Here is a 24,752-nt window from a genome sequence, read left to right on the forward strand (position 1 = left end):
CCCCCACGTTTCGGAAGGAGATTGCATTTCAGAGAAAAAAACCCTGTCACTTGGCCCCAGGACTGTATGAGGGATGAACAGCAAGGGCTGGGTGCTCACAGAGCCCTGTCCAGGCCAGGGAGAGGGATGGATCCACCCCCAGTCTGTGCCCCGTGGACAGGGATGGATGGATTCACCTCTAGTCTGTGTCCCATGGACAGGGATGGATGGATTCACCTCCAGTCTGTGTCCCATGGACAGGGACGGATGGATCCACCCCCAGTCTGTGTCCCATGGACAGGGATGGATGGATCCACCCCCAGTCTGTGTCCCATGGGCAGGGATGGATCCACACCCAGCTGGGCAGGAGCTGTTTGTCTTGCTGCTGTTGGGGCACTCACAGCCTCAATAACATCATCAGGACACCCCTGGTTTGCCCCAAAGGAAAGGAGTAGGTGACACAACCCTGTGTAAGGTGACCTCAGCCAAATTATGAGAGAAGCTGCACTTGGTGACCCCAGCTTGTCACCAGCCACAGGACCAGAGGGACAACCCCACCCAGAGAATGTTGTGGAGCTGGCAGAGGGTCCCAGAGCCCCCAGGAGATCCATCCCCCAAAAGCTGTGTCAGCACTGGGAGGGATGGGGAGGGGATGGAAGGGGAGGTGGCTTGCCTGGAATTCAATGTGGCGATTAGAACTTTGCTGCTCCAGGAAGGGGGAGGAAGCTTTCCAGGGCAAAAGTACTTATTCATCACCAGAACTCTTCTGGAAATTGTTCAAAATGTGGCTGTTTGAAGAAATGAAACCTCTCCTCAGCACATCCCTCCTGTGACGTAACTCTAGGAAACGTTTCTCCTCCCTGCAGGAGGTGGGAGCAGGGCAGAGGCTCACCCTGGGAATGTCCCTCCCAGGCAGGGCTCACTCTTGGCTCTGCTTCTTCATCAGAAAACTTGTACCAGTCCCAGCCTGTCCAGCTGCAGGAAAAGAAACTGAGTTGTTGGGAAAAAAAAATCTCTTCCTACAGTCCCTGTCCTGGGATGCAGAGCCCAGAGAGCATGGCACAGCATGTGTGACAGCTCTGAACTGTCACCAAGCTGCTCCCAGGTTGTCTCCAGCACCTGCAGCATTCCAGGAACGTGGGCAAAGCTCAGGGGGGTGAGCTAGAGGGATCTGCATGAAAACAAGCAGTGGGATGCCTTTTATCCCAGAGGGAGTCTGTGTGTAGTACATCAGCTGGAACGTTTTCCAGCAAACTGAGAGGCTGGAACAAAGCCAGAGCAGCCAGGAAAGTAATTTCCACTTTCTGTTTCACAATAATTGATCTGCCTCATTTGCAGCACTGGAAGCAAAGGGCCTGGCCAAAATTTTCAGGGAAGTTCACTTCTGTGTGAAGTCTCACTCTGCCTCCTTTGAAATCTCACCTCTCAGTCTCAGTTTGGAAGAACAGCAGGAACCACTGCTCAGTCCTGAGCCAACTCCTGCAGGGACCAGAGCAGGGGCTGTATCTGACCATGCTAGGCCCTCAAAGCTTGGAAAATGGAGCATTTTAAGGTTAAAGTCAGCATAAAGCCAAGTGAGAACTGGAGCTGCTCTGCATGGCCAAGCTGAGCATGACCACACCAGGAATGTCACCAGAAGAGTCCTGGCCATCTGTAAGGAAGAATGTCCCATTGAACTTTGGCTTTAACTCAACTGATCTATTTCTCCCATAAAACAGATATTTTAAAAACACCTTGTAGGGTGTTCTGCCCTTGTTCCACTCCCAGTCTCTGACAAATGAGGAGGAATGGAAAAAGCACACCCAGGCTGGTTCTGAGACCTTGGGGTGTCTCGAGGCTTCCCCAGCCTGAGCAGATTCCTGGGAGGCAGCAGCCCTGTGTGTGTGTCTGTTCCCAGCCCAGCACAGGGACAGCCCCAGTGCCACCAGCCCTGTGTGTGTGTCTGTTCCCAGCCCAGCACAGGGACAGCCCCAGTGCCACCAGCTCACAGAGCTGGGGCTGTCCCAGCCTGGCTGTGCCCACACCAGGCCAGGGAACTGATTGTGGCAGGGCAGGAACAGCCAGGCTCCTAAACCAACTGGTTCTACCCCAAAACACTTTTCTCAGGTGGAAAGCGTTTTTAAGAGTCGGGTAAGAGCTTCACCTGCCCTATTGCATCACTGCAGGGACAGCAGGGTTTGCACAGCTGGAACCACCAAACTCTCTGAAATTCCCCTTGTCTCAGTGACCAGAAGGTCTCAGGGATCTCCTCAGACCAGCTTGTCCAAGCAGGATGCGTTTCTCCAAGCCAAAGCCTACACAAACCCATCCTACAGTGGGCTCTCCAAGCCTTTCCTCCCTTGCCTTTCACTTCCCAGGGCTGTGCAGAGGCCAGAGCACCACAACAGCTCTCACCTGGCTCCAAGGTCACAACGAGGTCACAGTAGGCTCCTCCAGCTCCTGCCCCACCCAGTTTTACAGCCTCACCTCGTCATTTCCCCACCCTCAGGCTCTGGGATCCTCCAGGGAGGGGAGCTCCCGGTGGAAGTGCTGACTCGTGTCTGCGGAGCCACAGAGCTGGGCGTGCACAGCAGCGCCTTTCCCTGCACACCCGGGCACAGAGCATGGGCAGAGCATCCCTGTTTATCCATCAGCGAGTGAATCAGCAGCTCTGGAGCCGGCTGGCTGGGATCAGCTCCCATTGCAAAGGGAATAGTCTATGTGCTTGGTGCTGGACTTTGCCACTAATCCAGCCCAAGGAGGCTGGCCAGCAGCCCAGAGCAGCCCTGGCAGCCACAGGGGGTTCTGTTCCCCCAGCAGGTTTTCATCTCCCCCCGAGAGCTCCTTACAGCCTCGGCTCTCTCTCTCACTTCCAGCTCCCAGCGATCAATGCTGATTTAATTTCTGGAGCATCTTCCAGGAAACGTGCTGCTGCATTCATGTGTGGGTAGAGAGAAAGCAGAGGAGTGACCTGGTGAGCATCAGAGCAGGGCTGGCATTGGCTGCCATCCTGCTGTGAAACCCCCAAATCCAGGCACAAACTCCTGGAAGAGAAAGAAGAGTAGCCGGAGATTGAGGAGGGGATTCTGCCCCTGTGCTCAGGTGAGACCGCACCTGCAGAGCTGCCCCAGCACAGCAGGGACCTGGAGCTGCTGGAGAGATCCAGAGGAGGCTCCAGGAGAAGCAGAGGATGGAGCAGCTCTGCTGGGAGGAAAGGCTGGCACAGCTGGGATTGTTCACCTGGACAGGTGAAGCTTTGGGCTGAGCTCAGTGTGACCTTGCAGGGCCTGAAAGAGCTGCAGGAAACACGGAGAGAAACAATTCCCAAGGGCCGGAGGGACAGGACACAGGGAATGGCTTCAGACTGACACAGGGCAGGGCTGGATGGGATATTGGGCAGGAATTGTTCCCTGGCAGGGTGAGCAGGCCCTAGCACAGCTGTGGCTGCCCCTGGATCCCTGGCAGTGCCCAAGGCCAGACTGGACACTGGGGCTGGAGCAGCCTGGGACAGTGGAAGGTGTCCCTGCCATGGCAGGGGCTGGATTTGATGTTCCCAAAGGTCCCTTCCAACCTAGCCCTTTCTCTGATTCTCTGACTTCAACTTGTATTTAGAGGAAGAGCTACTGATTTTCAGTGCTATTGTTCCTAAACTCGACCTTTGTGGATGTTGCCAGTGCAGGGGAGGAATCCAAATGCCAGTGCTGAGGCAGCAGAGGCTGCTGGAGCCGGGCAGGGATGTGGAGCAGGGAGGGCTCAGAGCCTGCAGCCAGCGTGGGGAGCCTGAGGAGCTGGCACAAAGCTGGGCTCTGTGGGACCAGCCAGAGCAGTGGGGGCATTGTCCCACTCCAGCAGCCCAGAGAACAGGCCAGAGGTCAGCCCAAGGCTTGAGGAAAAGCACTTTGAGGCGAGATGGAGATTTCTGGCCGCGTTTTGGAGGCTTCCCCTCAGAGCCACAGAGCACAGCAAGCCAGGCTGCAACACACTGCTCATCAGGATTATTTTTCCTGATTATTTAAAGTGCAAGAGTTAAATCCCCCTGGATCCCAGAAAGAGTGACCCTGTGAGACTGTGAACCAACCTGTAGAGCCTCGAAGCCCCACATTTCTGCCCTCAAGGCTTTTTCCTATCACAAAGATCTGAGAGTTTTGCCCCCACACAAATCAGAGTTACCCCTCCATTAGCTGCTCTCCAAAGTGTCCCAGAATCCCTAAATCCAAGTTTCCAAACCAGCACCTCTGAGCAGCAGCACAGAGTGAAGCCCTGCAGGGCACCAGCCCAAGTGGCAGAGCACTCCAGATCCATCCAGCATCTCTGGTCAGGGGTAGCAGCACAACCTCATGGAAAGTACAGCTCCCTCAGCTCTCCCATGGGCTTTGGAGAGCCAGTCCTGACCTTTGGATCCTCCTCATCTGCCACCCACACCCAAGCTCCCCTTCCTGCTGAGGCAGGCAGAGAATAGGACCTAGAGAGCTTTAACTAGTGATAACAGCCCCAAAGCTCCTTGCAAGCAGGACCAGACCTTGAGAGGTGGTTCAGGTGAAACAACACCTTGAGAAAGTCTCAAAGCACTTCAAAACTGTGTGGTGAAGCCCTTTATCCAAATTCCACAGATGGGCAAACAGAGGTAAAGTGAAATGCAGTGATTTAGACCTTCCACATCCAGCAAAGGTGATCTGAGGATACCTCCCTCATCACCATCCTCACTAAGCTCCAGGAGTCAATCATAAAACCCTGGTGTGCAGCACTCCTACCCTGGAGATGAGCCAGGGCAGTCTGTAGCAAGGGATGCAGCCCCAGAGCACCCCAAGATCCCTGTAGGTGCTTCATGCCTGGACACTTCAGCAGATCCAGGGAACAGAGGCTCCCACTGCCAGGGGCTCAAAGCTGCCTGTACACATCCTGAGGGTCCAGGGAGGATGTACTGTGTTGCAATTGGAAGCAGTTTCACAAAAAGAGCCTGTGTTCAGGCACCGAGCTATAAATATTCTTTTTTGAAAAGGCATAACTGGAAAAATGTCTAAATGTCTATTTTTGCCTCCTCTGCTTCACCCACTCAAAACATTGACATCATACCAAGCTCCTACTGAGGCAGAGTCACTGCAAGAGCTGGAGCAGCACAACTGCTTCCAGCACAAGTGCTGGGACAGGAAAAAAACATCTTTGTGTCCCGGAGGATGGAGCAGTGCTTGGGGAAGGGAATTCTTGCATGGAAATGGCAGCTTTTTCACTGCTCTGTGACTCTGATACAAATGACTCAGCAAAGCCCAGTCAGGCTGTCACAGCTTTCCCCAGGCTCATCTGAGGGCCAGGACTCCTCCAAGAGGTTTCCAACTACCTGGGCTCAGCCTCAGCAAACATGAAGTGGTTTTCTCCAACAGAATCATGGAATAGTTTGGGTTGAAGGGACCTTTGAAGCTCATGTGCTCCAGCCCCCTGTGATGAGCAGGGACAATCCCCCCTCAATTCCATCTACCTCCAGAAAACCCATCCTGAACTGTCTCTAAGGAGGGAGTCCTCCTCTCTGTGGGAGTCAGGCAGTCTGAGCAGCCTGGGACCCCCCGGCACTAAGCACAGGTTTGGGAGGAGCTGTGAGGGATCAGAGAGGCCAGGCAGCAGTAGCTGCTCCATCACCTTCCCACAGAGTGCCAGCACACACACAAACACTTCCACACGCAAAAGAAAAACGGGAATGTTTTCTCAGCCACCCTCAGCTACCGTTCCTGGCTCTCCAGGGATGATTCCAACCTTTTCCTACACCATTTCCTGCCACAGAACTGCCTGTAAATAGCTCTGGTCATCCACCTGAGGGATGAGGAGGAGGTGCAATGTGAAAATGGTTGAACACAGAACCAGTGCAGCCAGGAGAAGGAGAGGGGATGTTTGCCTTCTCCCCATCCCTGGGTGAGCACAACAAACAACTCCAGCTGCTCCAGCATCCACTGCACGGGCAGGGCTGGCTGACAGCAACCCTGGAGGAAAATAGGGAAATGGGGAGATCAGTGCCTTCCCCGGTCCCCTGAGAATGTGGAATTGAACAGCAAACCCTGGGAGCCTTGGCCTTGGTCGAGAGTGTCTGGGCACATCAGCTCTGGACAGCCCTGTAATTCAGTGGGTGCCCTCAGCCTCCCACCCCAGAGTTCTGTCCCCAGGAGGTGCAGGGGACAGTCCCCTGTCTGTCACAGTAGGACAGCTGTGCCCCCACCCCTCAGCAGCACTTGGCTGTGCCCCTTTCCAGGATCTCCCAAAGAAAGCCCCAGGGAAGATCTGGAAAGGGAGCTTTATTTATTTGTTTGTTTGTTTGTTCCCAGTTCTGTGGCTAGTGACTAGCACTGCGGGTTGGCAGGGCCACTCCTGAACAAGGGTCTCGTGATGTGCTGCAGGCATGGGGAGTAGTACCAGGCTCAAAATAGGGCAAGGAACAAATTTATTTATCCAGCCACAGAAAGTCGTTGTTTCTCTCTCTCTCTCTCTTTTTTTTTTTTTTTTTTTTTTTGCCACATTTTCTCATTCTTCACATTTTTTCCCTGCAGAAGCCAAACACCCTTTCCCAAAGTACACAGCAGCCAAGTGGCATCAGTCCCACAGCAGCCAAAATCCCAGGAGCTGCACAGCAGGAATGACACACTGGATGCAGCAGAAAATACTTATGATTATCAGATAAGTTGTTTATAACTCCAGCAGAGTTTTCCAGGATAAACGGCTTCCTTAAGCAAATTTCATTCTGACAGCAAAAAAAAGGGTCAATTTTTTTTCCACCGCCACAAGTTAAATATTTAATTTCAAATGTAGAGGTTGTGGCTTGCTCCAGACCTGACAGCAGAGAACAGGACACATTTCCACCCCCTTCTGCTTTCATTCCAATCAGCCTTTTAGGAAAAGACTCCAAGAGTCAAATGCTGCTCACAAGGGAAGTTTAATGGAGTCTCGAAAACACTCAGGAGCATCTTCCTTTGCTTTGCTTTGCTTTGCTTTGCTTTGCTTTGCTTTGCTTCAGCTGCAGCCAGGTCATTCCCTCTGGCTGGAACACGCCGGGTTGCTCTGGGGCAGCACAGTCGAGGGAGGTTTTCTTGCAAAAATAACCCTGTGGCAAACACTCGGTGGTGCCAAGGTGCTCTTCTCCCTGGGAATTCCCGTGGGACGCTCCCGGATGCCGGCGGTGCCGCTCCGCACGGGGCTCCGCTCCGCAGCGCCTCGGGGCTCGGTGCGGGGCTGCGAGCGGGGCCGAGCCGGGCCGTGCCGAGCCGGAGCCGGGGCCGGAGCCGGAGCCGGAGCCGGAGCCCTCCCCGGGCGCTCCTGCTGCAGCAGCAGCCGCACCAGCGGCCCCGTGTGGGTCACGTAGGCCGGCCCGGGCGGCTCCCGCGGGATCAGGGCGCCGGGCAGCCCCACGTTGGGCGAAGGCGGCACATCCTCTGGAACCCAAAAACACAGCGTGAGAGCACAGCCGGGCGCTGCCGCCAGCTCCCCGCCCGGGAAGGGTCACAAAAGAGTCCTTTGGTGGCTCCAGCGGCGCTCTTTGGAGCCAAGGACCCCGCGGGGGTCAACCGTGGCTTTGCTGTGGCCATGGGGGCAGCACCGAGACACAGCAGTGCTTGTGACTACTCTGCATCGAGACCCAAAGAATCCATGGAAGAAAAGGCTGATATCCATCCTTTCCAGCCTTTGAGCCTTTATTTCTGTATTTGAACACAGGGTGCGATTCGCTGTCCAAGGGGTTGGCTCGGCTCCCCCGTGCTCCCTCCAAGCAGTGATCCCTCCTCCCTGCAGGAACAGGGACACACTTCCAGCCTCATCCCCAGCAAACAAAGCCACCCCCGCGTTCTGCAGAGCGAAGATCCAGCTCACCCAAGCCACCAGCTGTGCGTTGGAAAGGCAAGGAATGAGCACACCGAGGTGGTGGAACAGGGAAGGACAGGGGTTATGGCACTGGGATGTGCAGCCAGCCCACTCCTCGCACCGGGGTTTTCCTTGGAACCCTCTCCTTCCCTGCACCAAGCCAGATGTTCCCAGCTCTACAGGTGAAGAGGCTCGCTGAGCTCACATGTCCAGGACAGAAGGACATGTGCATGCAGCAGGAATGGCTCCTGTGTTATTTAGTCCTGGATAAATACTGCCACTCACGGGATATTGCTGGGGCTTCTAAAGGGCCTTGGGCTCAGCTGCAGTGCCCAATTGCCACAGAATAATCTCACAGACCAATAAAGGGGTTTTACATTTTCCTAAATGGTGAGAGAAAAAAAGCAATGTGATGGAGAACATCCCCAGTTTGGATTTTTGATGGTGTGGGAACTTTTGGTCAGGAGAAAGTTTGGATACCACCAGCTGAATTTTCCTGTATGGTTGTGGGTGCTTGGCTGCAAAGAACCCCAGACAAGGCCACAAGATCTGCCAAATGTCCCATGCTAGAGACCTGAGACAGAGGCTGATGCAAATCCAAGACATTTCTCCTCTGACCTTCTCTCTAACCCTTCCCAAAGCAGAAATTATAAAGAAGCCACAGCAAAAGGACACAAGAACATTCCCTGCCTGCAGAGCCTGGATCCAGCAGCTTTCCCTGCATTTCATCCCTGGGGAGGCCCCCCTCAGAAGAGACTCCTTCACACCAAGAGTGTGACAGGAGTGCCCTGGGAGCTGAGGATGGGAATGCAAAGCACTGGAGAGAGGATGCCAAGGGAAAGCCCAGAGCTGACAACATCTCAGAGCAAAACGAGCTGGGATCATCAGCCACACTTTGTTATTTACAGCTCGTGCTTGGCTACTGGCCTGGAAGTGACTGCAGAGGCCAGGGAGAAAGGGCTCCATGACATCCCTGGGAATGCTCTGAGCACCAGCTTCTCTCCCTGCAGCACCTGCCAGCAAGGGCAGTCCCAGCCCTGCCCTGGGATCCCGGGAAAGGCAGCACTGGCCTGGCTCCCCTCCTGCTGCCCCCTGCATCCAGTTGTGGCTCAGCAGCAGCCACAGCAGAGGCAGGACCCCTTGAGGCTGCTCCCCCCTGGTCTGGCAGCAGCAGCCCCAGGCTCAGCCCAGCCAGGCTGTAAATCAGGCCCAGGGTGTTGGGACACCACAGGAGCCCTCTTTGGAGAGCAGAGTGTAAAAGACACCTTGCTCAAACAATGACCCTTTTGTGATGCTGAAAATGGGCAAACCCAGAATTTTATAGTTCGTGATAGAATTATGATTTCTGGGAGAGTGGGGATACACATGGCCCACTTTAAATCCAAATTAATGCTGCCGAGCTTCAAGACATTGACAGGCAAAGGTTCACATTTTTTTACCACCCTCCAGAAAAGCACCACCAAAGACAGGAACAGACAGATAAACAGAAGTATCATCACACAGAGAACACAGCTTCTCCTTATCAGTCAGAGCTTAAAGCACATGCTGAGATCTGCTCAGGCCTTCCTCAGTTTTCAGACATAATTATCAATTCACCTCATCAAGCAGGCTGTGCTGTATCACCACCACTGTGTGAGGCTTCATTTGGCTCATTTTCTTTACCTTTTCATGATGAGAATAAAACAAAACCTGAGACCAAGCCCTGGTGCTAAACCCTTGCTCAACAAAGCTGTGCCTCATAGTGCCGAGTGCTGCAGTGCCAGCACACAGAGCTGAGCAGGGAGCAAACAGCCCTGCCTGCTCTGCTTCCATTTCCCAGCTGCAGGACGAGAGATCCTGTGTAATGCAAGGAAAAACTCTTCCCAGAGGAAGCAGGGAGGATGGTGTTTCTGAGATCCATTTGAGTCATAAAGCACCCAGCACTTTGCCTCATGCTACAACTCATGAGTTTAATTCTCAGAGCTGCTGGCAGTGGGACAGGTTTCACACTCCTATATTTAGAGAGCCTCGCCTGACAAACAGCCAAAGCTGTTGCCTGTAATTCAGGGGGTTCTGACAGGGCCCAGAGCAAGCAGTAAAAGCAAATAGGGGAAATGAAATTACAGGCTGCAGAGGGACCTCTGAGAAAGAATAAGCTTTTATTTTCTGTTTCTAAGTTCATAATTATTAGAAATAGTTCTCCCTCTGTTCTTTCATTTGTTTTTAAGCCAGTCCCTGCTGTCAGGCCCTGGGCCCCCTCAGCTTCCCATTCACTTGGCTTTGGCCACGTGGTTCCCACATTCCTGGCTGGGGTAGCCTGGCCTGCAGGAGCTGACAGACTGCAGTGCTGGGGCACAGGACACGCCTGAGGAGATGCCACACATGGCTCCCTGTGGCCACGGGAGGCAGGAGCAGCCTGGCACTCACACATCCCTGCAGCCCATTGGCCTCCAGGCAGGCTTAGGGACAGGGTCCTGCCTGGGATGAAGAGCACAGCACAGGAACAGGGCCCTGGAGTGAAGGTGGCAGTGTGAGATCCATGGCTGGAGTCAGCCTTAGAGCCTTCTCCAGCATTAATGACTCTACAATCTCCCACTGACACAGGATTTTCATTCACACTGAAACATCTCCTTTTCCTACAACCAAGGAGAAGCACAGAAAACTTCTGGACTACCCTGGGAAGCAGCAGCTGATGTCCCTCCTGCTCCAAAGCCTGGGGAGGCCAAGAAGGCAGACAAGCACTATTGGGAATGTCTTAATGCTGCATTTGACTTGCTTAGCCTACATGGCTGGGGGATCCTCAGGACAGAGACTTCCTGCCTCCAAGGCTCCCACTCAAGGGTTTTCCAACCTCTCAGCATAAGCAAAATGAGGAGAACCAAGTGCTCCTCTGACAGAAGCAAAATTCAGCCCTTCCTTGTCCTGTACAATTCCACAGCACTTTGTTCCCGTCTTCAGCAGGGTTTTAATTGGACCCTAAGCACAAAGATGGAACAGCAATTGCAAAATCAGCTGCTGGGAACCAAATCAAGCTGATGAAGGGATAAGAGCAACAAAAATCCCCTTTATTAATTCATCTGATTCTACTGTTTGAAGTTCTCCACGAGCAGCTCCCAAGCCAAGCTGCCCCTTGTGTGTGTGAACTGGGGACTGTGTGATGAAGGTGGAAAGAGAGGATCACAGCCTCTGAAAGGGGAGGAGCAGGAACAGATCAACAGAAGAGGCAGCATGGCAGATTTGGGAAGTCAGGATCCCGTGACAGATTCCAGGGAAGGTGAAAAACCTTGTCTAGGTGCTAGGGCTACAGTGAAACGCCAACAGAAAAACCAAATAGCTCAAGCATTTCATTCCTGTTTATTCCAGATGAGCTTGATCCAACATCAGGTGGAGTGTGCAAGTGCCCATCCACTGCCTTCAGGGGACTGAGATCAACTGGGAATTGAGCCAGGGGCTAACTAGGGTGGCTGATTAGCCAAAGTCCTGCCCCAGGGGGGGACCCAAGGTTGGGGGTACCACACTCCCAAATATTTCCAAACAGTTGCTGAGGTGGGAATGAATCCTTGTGGATCACATCCCCCTTACCTCTCTTCAGAACAAGCACTGCCCTCACCAACCCCAGGAGCTATGTTCAGATTCTGGGATGACCCCCACAAACAGTCCCAAGGCTGGAAAGCACTGGTGGAAGAGAGGGAACGAGCACGAGGGCTTCCTCAGCAGCAGGAAGATGCAGGCAGTGCATCCCCAGGCTTCCTGGGACACTGCTGACAACGTTCCTGGGGACAGACAGGAGCTAGGGAACACTAAGCAATAACCACAGGAATGCTGCTGCTCTCACTTTCAGTCCAGCTCTGGTCTCTGCAGACACATCAGCAGTCCTTCCTGCTCTTCTGTTTTTTTCTTTTTATAAAGGGGAAGAGAACACACACACAAAAAGAGCATGTGGACTCAGGACAGAAATCATTGGTGCTACACCCCAGACACTCCAGTGCCCATGCAAACAACCCCAGAATAGCAGGGGCAGCTCCTCAGCTGCTGCTGCTCGTTTGACAGGCACCAAAGCAGGGGAACATGGGGATGTCCCAGCAGGAGCAGGAGCAGGAGCAGGTGCTGTGCCAGGCTGGTGTAAATAGGGGGGATTCACCCAGCTCCTGCTGCTTCAGCCAGCTCAGATCTATAAGCAAGAGCTCATCCCTGCTGTCAGACAAGCAGCAGAGTCTTGAATTAAATTCTGCTCAAGCTGCTCGCTTCTCCCCAAGTCCAGTTTTAGTCGCCTTTCCTGTATTCCCCTCCTGCCATCCCAGCTCCCTTGCACAGGCACCACCCTGGCTGGGAGATGGACAGCAGGGATGTGTCCATACCACAGGAGCCATCAAACAGGGAACACTGAGCTGAGGGAGCCACCAGAACACAGAAATTCAGGAGAAAGTGCTTGTTTATGTGAAAGCACGAGGAGGCAAATAGTTGACATTAAGCTTTTGGGGAGGCTGTGGGACTGGGCTGTTCCTTTCAGTCCTGACACAAAGGGCCCCTTTTTGTCTTGCTGCAAAACAGAAACCATATTGAAGGGTCTGTGGAATTTCTGGGCATTTTTTCCCCTGGGAGACACAGTGCCCTGCACTCCAGTGCAGATGAAGCAGGATGCAAAGGGCAAGATGTTCAGAAGCGGCTCCACATCCGCCTCCTGCCCTGCTGCTGCCACAGCCTCCCCAAAATCCTGCCCCTCACAAAACCTCAGTGTTTCCAGCATGCACATGGCAGAGCCTGGAGTGCCCCAGGGCTCCCAGCAGCTCCCACACCTGGAGGTGTGCAGGGAGCCAGTGCTGAACCCATCATCTTCCTTTGGAAAGGGGACAGCAGCTCCCACCCCTGCTGAGCTCCAGGCTGTGCCTGACCCAGCCCATGCACCAGACTGCTTGGGACTCATCATCCCACATGAGTCTTCAGCTTCAGCTGTCCCCAGGTGTGACACCAAGCCCACCCAGAGCAGCTCTCATGCCTGGCCAGCTCCCCGTCCATGCACATCCCTGTCCCAGCAAGGACCAGGATGCAGCTCTGCTTCATCAGTGCTGAGGTCATCTCCCTGTTTAACTTGTGGAAGTTACACACCACAGTTTTGCCTCCAAAGTTTCCTGCCCCACAGGGCTTGGACCAGCCTAGAAACAGCAGCCAAGCCCAGGAGCACCTCTGGAGCACACAGCACTTCCTGCAGCTCCTCTTGGCAAAAGCAGGGATTTCTCCAAGCCCAGAAAGGTCCTTGGATGTACCTGGGTGACCCTCCAGGAACTGCTGCCATCTCAAAGGCCAAAGTGGACACAGACCCCACCACACTGCTCTGCCTGAAGCTCCTCACATCCCTGAGACACGTTCTGCCCATGTGTGATGGAAAAGCTCGTCGTCTGCAAGCTCTGTCCCGGGAGTGCAGCTGCAACAGTAATGAGGGCTCACATCCAGCATGGGCAAGGCTGGGATGACTCTGTGGGGTGATGTGAGAGAAACCCAACCCTGACACAGCATCCAGAGAACCCCACAACAGTCTGGGTTGGAAGGGACCTTAAAGATCACCCAGTGCCACCCCTGCCATGGCAGGGACACCTCCCACTGTCCCAGGTTGCTGCAAGCCCCAATGTCCAACCTGGCCTTGGGCACTGCCAGGGATCCAGGGGCAGCCACAGCTGCTCTGGGCACACTCACCCTCACCCTTTCTTCCTAAAGAAGTCTGTAGGATCAAAGTCCCATTAACACCAGGGTTGCAGCTGCTGCTGTTTGCAGACATTTTCCCTCCTCACCGCACAGCACCAAAGGGAGAACTGCATCTTCGCTTCCCTCTGGAGCCCCGGCACCTTCCTCTTCCCAACTGTGCCCAGCACGCGGCCAGGGCAGGGAGGTCATTTCAGGACAGCTCCGGTGCAAAGGCTGCTGACACAGGAGACAAAGCCCCCATTGTCCCGCCGTGTGACCCCCGGTGGCAGCAGCAGCGTGTCCTCCCACCCGGCACGGGAGGGACCAGCCCAGCTTTGTGTGAGGGAGCATCGGCACCTCCCGGGCAGCGCAGGGCAGCTGGCACAGCAATGTTCTCCCAGTTCACTGTGAGACTTTGAGGAACGAAAGACAAACCCAGAGCACATCCACAGCTCCATCTGATGGAAGCCTTCCAGACAGCCAGAGCCAGCCCCAGCCATCTGCTCCTGTTCTCCGGGGCCCTGGGAACTGCCTCACCCCCACACCCACCCACAGCACGTGTTCTGCTGGAAATCACTGTCAGGGAATGTCCCGAGCTGGGAGGGACCCACAGGATCACCCAGTGCAGCTCAAGACCCTGCACAGACACCCCAAGAATCCCACCCTGGGCTGTCCAAATGCTCCTGGAGCTCTGGAAGCCCCGGGGCCATGCCCATTCCCTGGGGAGCCTGTGCAGTGCCCCAGCAGTATTTTAGTAACAGAATGGAGAGTCTTCTGCTTTATGGTCTTCTCTGCTTTCAATAAAATCCTTCCCTCCAATATGGGAAAAGGATTTCTGTGTGAAGGCACTCAGATGAGGAGACATCCAACCCCAACAGCTAAAATGAGTTGAGCTGGCTGAAAAGGAGTTGCGAAGAAAAAGCTCCAGCCTGAAAGTATTTTGCTGGAGTAAATGTGCTGTTCAGAGCTTGTTGACTTTTTGACAAGATGAAAAACTGGAAAATATCCACTTTGCATCAAGAACGTGATCAGGCAGAAGAACAGAAAATCTCACTTTTCAGTGAAAACAATCCCTCCAAATGGAAAACTTGCACTGTTTGTTTTCATTCTACCATGAAATTCCCCTTAGCACAGGGAAACATTCCCAGCCAGCAGGATCAGCACGTGGGCTGAGAGAAGTGATGGGACAAGCGACACTGTGCCCCAGGCATGACATTGCAGGCATAGGGCTCGGCTGTTCCTGCTCATCCAACTGCCTCTGCTCCTGCTGGGGTGTCACATGCTCCCAGACTGGCCCTACTGAGCTGAGCCTCCCTCCAGCTGCAGGAGATGTCACTGCCCAAGCATCTCCCAAGCTCTGAGCCAGCAGTGTCGCTCCAGCACAGCTCCCTGCTCCAGGCAGCTCCAGGCAGCTCCAGGCTTTTGGCTTTGCTGAACTCAGTGTTTCAAACCCCAGCCCTGCCTGAGCAACCTGACTCTTTGAAATCATGGATTCATGGAATTGTTTAGGTTGGAAAAGCCCTCCAAGATCACCAAGTCCAGCTATTCCGGTAGCACTGCCAAGGCCACCACTAAAGCCTGTCCCCGAGTGTCACATGCACAGCTTTTAAATCCCAAAGGATGGGGATGCCACCCTGGCCTGGGCAGGCTGTTCATGGAGCAGGAGAGGATGGACAAGGCCATGTCACCTCCACGTCCCCTACCCGTGCATGCCACAACAGCCTAGCACACGTCCCTGACCCACCCCACATTCCTGGGAGGGGCCTTTGGACACAAACTGTCCTGGACACCACGTGCAGCAGGAGCATGCCTGGGACAGCAGCTGTTTTTAGCAGGAAGATGCTGCAGAGCTGTGACACCTCCCTGCCACGCCAGAAATGTGAGACAGGAACATTCAGTGTCCAACCAGATCCATCTCACATTGTACAATTCACCTTGCATGGGGAGGGAACTCCCCTGCCCATCCCCGGGAAACCCAGGATGAGCCAGGAGGGGCTCCCCAACCCCTCATTCTTGCACGATAAACAAGAGCGCAAACACAAGGGCAGAAAAGGAAACCCTGCCCAGACCCACCACCAAATATAACCCAGGCAGGGCCGGAGCACACGAGCAGCAAGACCTGTCCTGCACATGGATTATTCCTCGGTTGTCACATTTATTGTTTATTTAATTATTTTCTGGAGTGCTTCGGCTGCAGCAGTCCCTCCTTTCTGTTGTGTTTTCCCCCTGCAACCCAGCACAGATCCCCCCCAGCCCCAGGGTCTCCAGAGCTTCTGCCGAAGCAGCAGCTGCACACAAGGATAAAAATAAAATTTACACATCCAGGGAAGAAGTTCCCTCCAGGAGTTGCGGTTGCTGAGTTCTGGTGGGGGCTGTGCATTTTTGGGAGCTTCCTGGAACGACCTGAGTGATTTGAGGTCACTTGAAGCAACGTCTGGATGACTTCACTTTCCTCCTCATTAGCACAACCCAGTGGGTGTCCCACACCACAAACCCATTTATCTCCCAGAGGAAAAGACAGGCCTGGATTGCACCGGGAATGTCACAAAGCCAGCAGGAGCACTCTCCCAAGGGAGCTGGGCTTTGTGCCTGAGCAGTCCTTCCCTGACCAAACCTCTCCCCCACGATCCAGAGCTGGGAAGTCACTTCTGACAACTGGAGCTGTGAACAGCTTTATCATCAAGAGAACACTCAGAGCACTTGTGTGACCACTCCTGTCACCCTTTCTGTATCTGCCATCAGCACAGCTTTCTGTCAGCCTCCAGCTCCACTCAGCACAGGAAATTCTCCCTTTTTCAGACCACGCCTCACCAGAAGGGAAAGTAGCATTCCGAGAGTCCTGCAGCACATCCAGAATGACCTGAGGAGCTTTGTGGTGATTTCTGGAGGAGCTGTTCATCTTTTTGTCAGAGGAGATGCTGTGCACAGGCTGCTCCAGCAGCAGGGCTCAGCCCTGGACACACCGAGGGTAGCAGAGGCCACCAGGAGCTGCTGGAGGGACAGAGGGGCCAGCAGGACACCTGATGGCACCCTGAAACCTCCGATCAGCCACCCTCAGTGAAACCTGCACTCTGCTTTTCTCCAAGTGTCCCCAAGAACTTTGCTTGCACTTTCCTGCACCCCTCACACATTCCTGCATGGAAGCTTTGGATGTGATTTCCAAGAGACACCAGCACCAAAGGAGCCTGGGCACCAGGAGCATGAGTCTCCCCAGAAACAGGAATGCCCACCGCAGGATTCATCACTTGCAGCATTGTCTTTCCTGAGCTGTGCTCAAGAAAACCTGCCTGTGAATTTCCAGCCTGGAGAACAGCTCAGCTGTCCTCTCCCCAGCTCAGCCTTCCGGCACCCTCTGCCTCCTCCTGCCTCATCTGCATTGCATGGCACATGGAAGTGGAGATCAGAACGATTTTCCTGGGGACAAGGAAGGCAAAAGCCAGGAACAGTCGAACCGAGTGCCCCCCTCCCCACCCTGCCCTTCCCCTGAGCTGGTAGGAAAGGGATGTCTCAGATTAACACTCCATAAAGTGCTTGAATCCTAAAAACAGAGGCACCCTCAAATGAAAGCACAGACCTCTATGTCCAACAAGAGCATCCAGAGATTTTTCTTGCCAACAGTGACACACCCTTGGCTGGAATTCCCTCGGCAAAAAAAGTTAATCCCCTCCAAAGTGCTGGTTTTCTCTTCCACCGAACAGTCTTGTCCAAGCCATCAGCCACATCCAGCCCTCACCTTTGGGACTCAGCCCTACACAACAGGCATTTAACACCTCAGATCACCCATTGGGTCTCGGATACTCCGTGGCCAGAGGAACCAGATCAGGGCATTTGGATCCAATTAAGTTTCTCTAATCCACCCTGAAAGTCAGCCAGGGCTGGGGCTGCTCCAGCTGGACACATGGCCTGGAGCAGGAAAGGCACAAGTCCCTCAGAACATCCTCTCCAGCCTGGATTTCCCAACAGTCTTGTTCCTCATTCCAAGAGCAAAATCACTCCACAAGTTTTCCTGCTCAGCAAAACTGATCCCTCCTCCCTGTAGCAACTTTTATCTGCTCTCTCCAGCCCTGAATCATCAAACCCCTTTGGAAATTCGCAAGCAGAGCCTACGGGCCAGATAGATTAAAATTCATGCATGGGGTGGGTTTTTTTTGTTTGTTTTTTTTTGTTGTTTTTGGGGTTTTTTTGTTTTGTTTGTTTGCTTTTTTGTTTTTTGGGTTTTTTGTTTGTTTTTGGGGTTTTGTTTGTTTGTTTGTTTTGGGGTTTTTGTTTGGGTTTTTTTTTGCTGTTAAGAGCAAAGAAACCCCAAGCTGCAGAAAGGCTTCCAGCTCCCCCAGACACCTCCTATGCTGCAGGAACTGCTCCTCTGCCACATCTGAGCTGCAGGAGCCAGGGCTGGCAGGAACGGGAATGTCTGGAGAGACCTGAATTAGGATCCTTTTTCATAGCCCAGATACATCCTCTACTGCTCAGCCTCCGTATCTGGTGAGCAAGCATGAGGTGGCATAGCAAAGGACAAAAGAAAAGTGAGAGAATTCCCTTTCCTTGGCTTGTGGAAGTTAGGGAAGTTTGTGGAGCCCAGGTGGGATCTCATCCATGGGGGTCGTTCTTTGGGAAGGTGAAAAGGATGTGAGGATGTCGTCCAAGGGCCCAGATGACAGTGCTGGCCCTAAGGAACGAGCAGAGCTAGCTCTGGGTGGGCAGGGCAGGCTCTGAGGAGGACTCACACCCAGCTGCCACAGCAGTCACCCCGGGGTAACTCAGAGCAGCTCCAGGCTTCCTTAGGAACAGAGAAAAGCAGGGGGAGCACCTCCGTTTCTGGATCAGCTCCTACGTAACGTGACTTGTGGCTGGTTTTGCACTCTGCAAAGGCCACATGAGCAGACATCGCGTTCAGCCAGAGCTGCACTGAGCTCGCCTGATCCCTGCAGAGCTCCTGACTCCAGCCCTCACCAGAGAGGCACGACGAGGAGGAAGCGACGGCCCAAAGCTTCTCCAGCAGGTCCAAATCCAACATCTGCTTTCCATGTTCCCCTGGCAGTGCTCCAGGTGCACAAAGCACACTTCTGTCTGCCTGTCTGCACACAGCAGGGCCCTCTGTCTGCTGCAGCACCACCGGCCACGGATCCCAGCTAACCTGGCTGGGGGGCACAAAACAGCTCCCTGAGGAACACCCCTCCTCCCCGGGACCAGGTGAGGCAACAAAACACAGCAGGAGGGACCCCTGCCCATCCAGCGGGGCTGGAAGGCAGCTCAACCCTGACAGGTGAAACCCAGCAGAGCCACCCAGAGCATTTCTGCAGCACGCAGGGCAGACACGACCCTTGCAGCTGAGCATGGATGGGCCGGGGGAAGCCAGGGCTCCACGGGGAGCCAGCTGCACATTTTGGGGTGTCTGGGGCAGGACTGCATCCTGGCAGCTTGGTGGAAGGGCTCCTCCACCTGACCCTGGGGTGGCCACTGAGCAGGGCCGAGGAGGCACAAAGCAGAGATGCACCAGAAAATACGTAACTGCCAGAAGGTGAAAACACGCAGAGAAATTCAACCGGAATTAAATTACAGATTCTGTAATCACTTGATTATGGCACGGACTCCGCCCCCTGATTCCCACACACGAGTGAAGGCACTGCACACCCACAGGGCGGCTCCCATGTCTCTGCAGAGGAGGTTTCACAAACAAAATTCAATGTTCGCTCTGCACGAACCACTCCCAAATACCCAGAAAATAATTTCGGTGTCACCTGGTGCAAACACAAACTCGCTGCCCGAGCCGAGGTAAACGAGGCGCTAATGGCTGCAATTAGCTGCTAATTAACATCAATTACCGGCAATCAGAGAAGGGGAAGTTACACCTGGGGCAGCGAACTGCTACAAGAATTTAAAAGTGAGGTTCACTTTGCTGCTGCGCTGCTGAAACAGAATCCGAGTATTTTCAGGTATTTCAGGGAATGCGTCCCACATTTACCAGAATAAATCCTGACTCCCCTGGGAACTGCAGAAATCCCGGCGGACCGAAAGCTCCTCGCAGTGCTGGAGGACACGCATGGCAGCACAGCCAAGGAAAACCAGAACCCTGACCCTTCACCCTGGGAGAGTGGAGCCCCGAGCTCCAGCACAAACCCTCTCCACCTGCAGCCACGGGTTGCGTTTCAGCTCAGGGGAGATTTAAGGTTATCAGTGAAAACGTCCCAAAGTTGTGCAGGAAAGCAGCGTGAGGGAAATGCCCACGCTGGGGATCCTCTGCTGTGACCCTGCCCATCACTGCCCTCACCTGAGTGCAGGCCCGCGATGTTAATACAAGGTTTTTCCATCCATGTCAAGTGGTCAAATGCATCCTGCTCGGATGGCTCCAGGATTTTCTTTAAAAAACTCCCCATCTGTCTCACCGAATCTGTAGTGGGGGTGCAAAACAGGCAAATTAGTGTTTGGCTACATGGCCAGGAGTATTTTTTCCTTTGTTCTCCCTCAGGGACAGGTGAAAAATCATGCCATGAAAGGCCAGTGTCCACAAAGGATACAGAGGAGTCAGCAGCAGTATTGGAATGAAGTCCATTGGGCCATGCCCTGTGAGGTCTCTCCCGAGGTTTTGAGGATGCAGCCTCTTTTTATCCCAAACTCCTGGCCCTGTGCTACCCTCTTCCTTTTCCCTTCAGCTGAGGTACCAGGAAAGCACAGCCCTTCCACTCCGCCTATCCCATATCGCCCATTGCCCTCGTGTGGACATTTCCCCCCAAAGCTGGGAAATTCAGGCTGCTTGTAACCAACCCGGGCAGTGTGAGGGCAGAGACATCAGGACTCATTTCAGAGACACCAATGCCCATTTCAGAGACACGGGGACCCATCTCAGAGACACTAACGCCCATTTCTCCTAAAGACCCCTTGAGCAGTTTGTAAAGAATCAGCACCCGCGTTCTCCATCAGGAGCAGCCTTCAGGGAGCTGCGCTCTGCCAGAGGTCCTGCAGAGACGTTCCTGCAAGCTCTCCTGCCTTGCTTGGGAGCACAAGTGAGCCTGACTGGAAGTCTTGGATGCCACACGCAGAGCTCACAGCTTTGGAAAGCACAGGCAGGTGGCAAAGTCACCTATTGTAAAGAAAAGCCAGGGTTCCGGTTGGTGACAGACATTTTGGGCCCATCCTCCCACACTATGTGTTCCTTAAACCCAGGTTATTAGAAAACTTCCCAGTGTGTCCAGTCAGGAGCCGTCCTGGAGCCACGCTCCCAGCCCAGACTGCCTGCACTGGAGTATGAGATGCTGCTGGACACTGGGACAGCTGGCCTGGTGGGGAGCTGGGCAGAGGATCCAGACCGGGCCTGCAGGCACTGCCTGGCCTTCCCTTCCCATGCCCTCTCTCTCGCTGCTGCTTCCCCAAGCTCAGCTCCCCCCACTCCATTCTCCAGGTCCCAGCCTCACCCATCCCCATTTTCCCACCTGCAGTCCCTGGATGCAGTAGCCGAGCACGTAGCAGCATCTGCTGCAGTTAAGGCCGAGGACACACCCAGGAACGCAGCCCCTGTTGGTGCCTGTGACAGCATAAAGCACCCCCAGCCCCTGTTAAAGGGAGAGCTAAACCCAGCCCAGCTACTCTTGTCCCCCAGAGCCAGCTTCTCAATCAGTGCCACCAGCTGAGCCTGGCCCCAACCCTGTACACCCCTGAAAAGGGTTTCTATGGTCTTGGGGAATTTCTCCTTTGCTGGGTTCCAGCTGGGTCAGCTGGGTGCTTTGAGGGCTCCCAGGGCAGGGGCACTCAGTGCTCCAGAGCTCATTTCCTTAGGAAACCAGCTGAAAATCAGCCTGGATGTCTCCAGTTGTTCCTGTTGTCCTGCACATGGCCCTTGCACAGCCTCATCTGTCTCTCCACGTGTTTCTCTGTCTCCTGGTTACCTCTCCACAAGGATGTGCCTTTTCCTGGGCAGCTGACACAAATTCTACAGGAATCCCCACTATGGCAGTGCAGGTCCTATAAAACCTGGTTCCTGGTCTTAACTATGAAATAACAGTTCAGGTGCTGATGTTGGCTCCTCTTCGAGCCCCGTGCCCTGGGCAGGGGTGGTGTCCCTGCAGAGGGGACAGAGCAGCACTAGCACAGCCTCGGGGCATTGCCATGGATCCGTGCTATTTGTGTATCACCTCACAAACCCTTCCAAAGATTCTGCTTTTATCTCCATGTATTTTAAAAATCTCCAGCCCAGCCCCAGGGGCTGCTGAAGCAGGAGTTGGACTCAGGGCAGATTCCACCCTACACAAAAGGTCCACAGAGGGAAAGGTTTTGCAAGAATGGGGTGACTTCATGGAGGCTTTCTGCACAAAGCCTTGGGGAACTTGTGATCCCTCCCAGAGCCTCCAGTTTCCTTTCTACAACAAACTGGAACTTGTGATCCCTCCCAGAGCCTCCAGTTTCCTTTCTACAACAAACTGGAACTTGTGATTCCCTCCCAGAGCCTCCAGTTTCCTTTCCACAACAAACTAGAGTGTGATCCCTCCCAGAGCCTCCAGTTTGCTTTTTACAACGAACTGGAGCTTGTAATCCCTCCCAGAGCTTCCCGTTTGCTCCTTACCACAAACGGCAGGAGAAGCAGAATCTGGGGGAGGAGCCCGGTCACCAGGGTATTCTGGGGATTTCATTCTGTCCCTGATCTTCTGTCCCTGCCGCAGTGCAGGACTGTGCTTGCGGTCCTGGTCCCTGTCTGGGGGACAGGAGGGGACAGGAGGAGACAGGAAGGGAGCAGATCTCCCTGCAGCCGCCCCGGCACAGAATACAGTTCTTTTTTTCTGCAGGCACAGAACAGAGGTTTTCCACCTGAAACACGGAGCCCTGGTGGAAAGAGCTGATTTTCACCTGCAGCAGGTGGGGAGGGTTCCCCGCTGGGGCCCGGGCTGGAATTCCTGCCCCGGCTGCACACGGGATGCGATTTGGACGCTCGCTGTGTCTGCGCTGTGTAACGTCTCTGGCAGGGAGCAGCGAGTTTGGGAAATGCGTAATGGAGTCTTTCGTGCCACGAGAGCCTCGGGGGATGCCTGGGGGAGGGAAGGAGAGCTGGACCACCCAGGCACTGCCCGCTCCGCTCCGAGCCCAGGCGACAGGGCTGGCAGGGCCCGAAGCTCCGGTGCTGCTGCCCTCCACAGGGTCACCCCGGAGGCGGTGACAGGGTGTGACCCCTCCGTGTCCCCAGAGGAGAAGGGGACAGCACATCTTTATCGTGTTTTCGGGCAGCTTTTCATAATCACAATCCTGAGCGATGCAGTCAGAGCGCAGGAGAGGGACGCCCGTGGCAGGGGCAGAGGGTGGGAGCTGGAATGGGCTGAGGTGGGACAGCATGGGAGGATGCTCCCAAAAAGACAGCAGGAAAAACCAACAAATCCAAGTGAGCCGAGGAACTCCACCCAAAGCATCCCCGGGGGCAGGGCTGATCTGCGCTCAGGGCAGCCCCTCTCACGGGTGGGCAGAGTCGGGGGGGTCACACGAGCTTCACCATCTCCATCCCCATCCCTGGCAGCTCCTGGGCATGGCCTAGCACCTCCATCCCTCTTTCTGGGAGCCAGGGGGCTCCTGCAGCTGAGCCCCTTGGCAGTGATGGTTTGCAAAGAGCACCGTGAATAAAGCAGCTTTTGGCCCACACCCAGGGCCGAGTGCAGCCGGGCCGGGAGTTTCAGCGCTGAGCTCACTCCTGTCCCAGCCCCAGCGGTCCCCACCCTGTGCTGGAGCAGCAGGGATGCAGGGAGTGAGGGCTGAACGCTGCATCCAGCTCCCCCAGCTCAGGGAGAAGGGGAGACGGGAGGAGAAGGGATCGGAGCTGAGGATAGTGTTATTCCACCTGGAAAACTGCAGGTTTCCTGCCCAGGGGATGTTGGTGGCTCATCCTAGAGGGGTGAGAGCAGCAGGAGGGGCGAAGGGAACAAGGGAGGTCTGAGCCCCTCAAGGCGGTGCTAGCCCCTTGAGGCCATGCCCCTCAAGTCTAACGAGAGCAGGGGATGCACGTTCACAACAAGCAAAAAGAGGTTTTTTTCCGGTTTGTGGTTCCTCTGTGACAGGCTGGGGCACAGGTCCTGTGCTTGTCCTGCTGTGAGGGCCGCAGGGAGCTCAGGGAAGAGGTTTCCATTGGGAAGAGTTAGCTGCACTCATGGAAACAGCACTGGCTCAAACAGTCCCTGCCCTGGCAGAGCCCAGCCCTGCACAGGAGGTGTCAGCACCCTCCTGCCCACTCTGACAGGCTCTGTGCTGCTCCAGGGATCAGCCCAGCCTGGAGCTGCCCGGGTGGCACGAGGAGCTGATGCCAAAGTGTTCCTCAGCCCCAATGGACAGACCAGTCCAGCGCTGAGGAGACACACCCAGCACTGAGAAGGATTCCAGGAGCTCCCTCTGGTTCAAACATTCCTGGAGATGAATAATCCCTTCCTCTGGGACCCCCCTGCCCTGGGAAGAGCCTTGGTCTGAAAAAAGCAGCATGAGGACAACCTGAGCCAGCACAGCTCCAGGCTGGGCTCTGGCAGGACGGGGAGTCAAGGCCACTGCTGGTGTGACCCAAATCCGGCCAAATTCCACATCACTTCCACCAAATCCCTGTCCCTGCAGAGCTGGACACTCAGCATGGCCTGCACCATCCTCCTCCCCGGGGCTGGGCTCCTTTCCAGGTGCCTTAGGGATGTGCAGGGGGAGTGGAACAATTTCCAGGATTTATTGTTTATGGCCAGAGGTGCTCATTCTGTGACGGATACACAGGAACATGTCTGTGGAACCACCTTCGAGTCATTCCTTCCCTGGGATCACATCCAAGAGGTCTCACCACAGTCCCAAAAAGTCCCTTTCCATCCACCATGACACACATTCCACCTCCTCTGCCTGGTTAAGAGACCCTCAGGGCTGGGCTGAGCCCTCTGGAGGGGTTTCCCAGGATTCTTAATTGCTCAACCATGCCCAGTTCCACGTAGCCTTTCCTTGCAGGAGAAGCTGAACTGGGGGCACAGACCTGGCCTGCCCCCCCAGCCCTTCCTGGACTGTCCCAGCTCCCAGAGTGTGTGGGATCCACAGGAAAGTCCAGCACGCTGGGGAAGGGCAGAGGGCAGGGAAAGATAAGGACGTCTCCGGGAAACCTGAGTCACGCTGGTGTTCCGCGGGGTGGGAGCGGTGGGAATGCTGTCCCAGCGAGTGCCTGGACAGCTCCAGCCTCTCCCGACGCAGCCAAACAGCCTCAGCCCTGCCAGGGCAGGGGCAAGGCAAGGACAGCTTTTCCTGTTGGGGAGCAGCCGAGCTCAGTGAACAGCCAGGGTCACTGCCTCCCCTCCTCCTTGTGCTGCTGTCCCTCCTTC

At 54.7% G+C, this 24,752-nt stretch overlaps 1 protein-coding gene across 1 annotated transcript; it reads right to left on the reverse strand.

Annotated features, from left to right (window-relative positions):
* Positions 1-6,776: 6,776 nt before the first annotated feature.
* On the reverse strand, positions 6,777-22,095 carry LOC117005295 (WW domain-binding protein 11-like). The gene is made up of 3 exons (XM_033076817.1): positions 22,004-22,095; positions 19,718-19,837; positions 6,777-7,367 (listed from the first exon to the last, which is right to left on the reverse strand). The coding sequence occupies exons 1-3, from the start codon at positions 22,068-22,070 to the stop codon at positions 6,964-6,966; spliced, it is 591 nt and encodes a 196-aa protein (XP_032932708.1). The 5' UTR covers positions 22,071-22,095; the 3' UTR covers positions 6,777-6,963.
* Positions 22,096-24,752: the final 2,657 nt, after the last annotated feature.

Source organism: Catharus ustulatus, chromosome 20, assembly GCF_009819885.2.
Source record: "Catharus ustulatus isolate bCatUst1 chromosome 20, bCatUst1.pri.v2, whole genome shotgun sequence".
Classification (NCBI taxonomy): domain Eukaryota; kingdom Metazoa; phylum Chordata; class Aves; order Passeriformes; family Turdidae; genus Catharus; species Catharus ustulatus.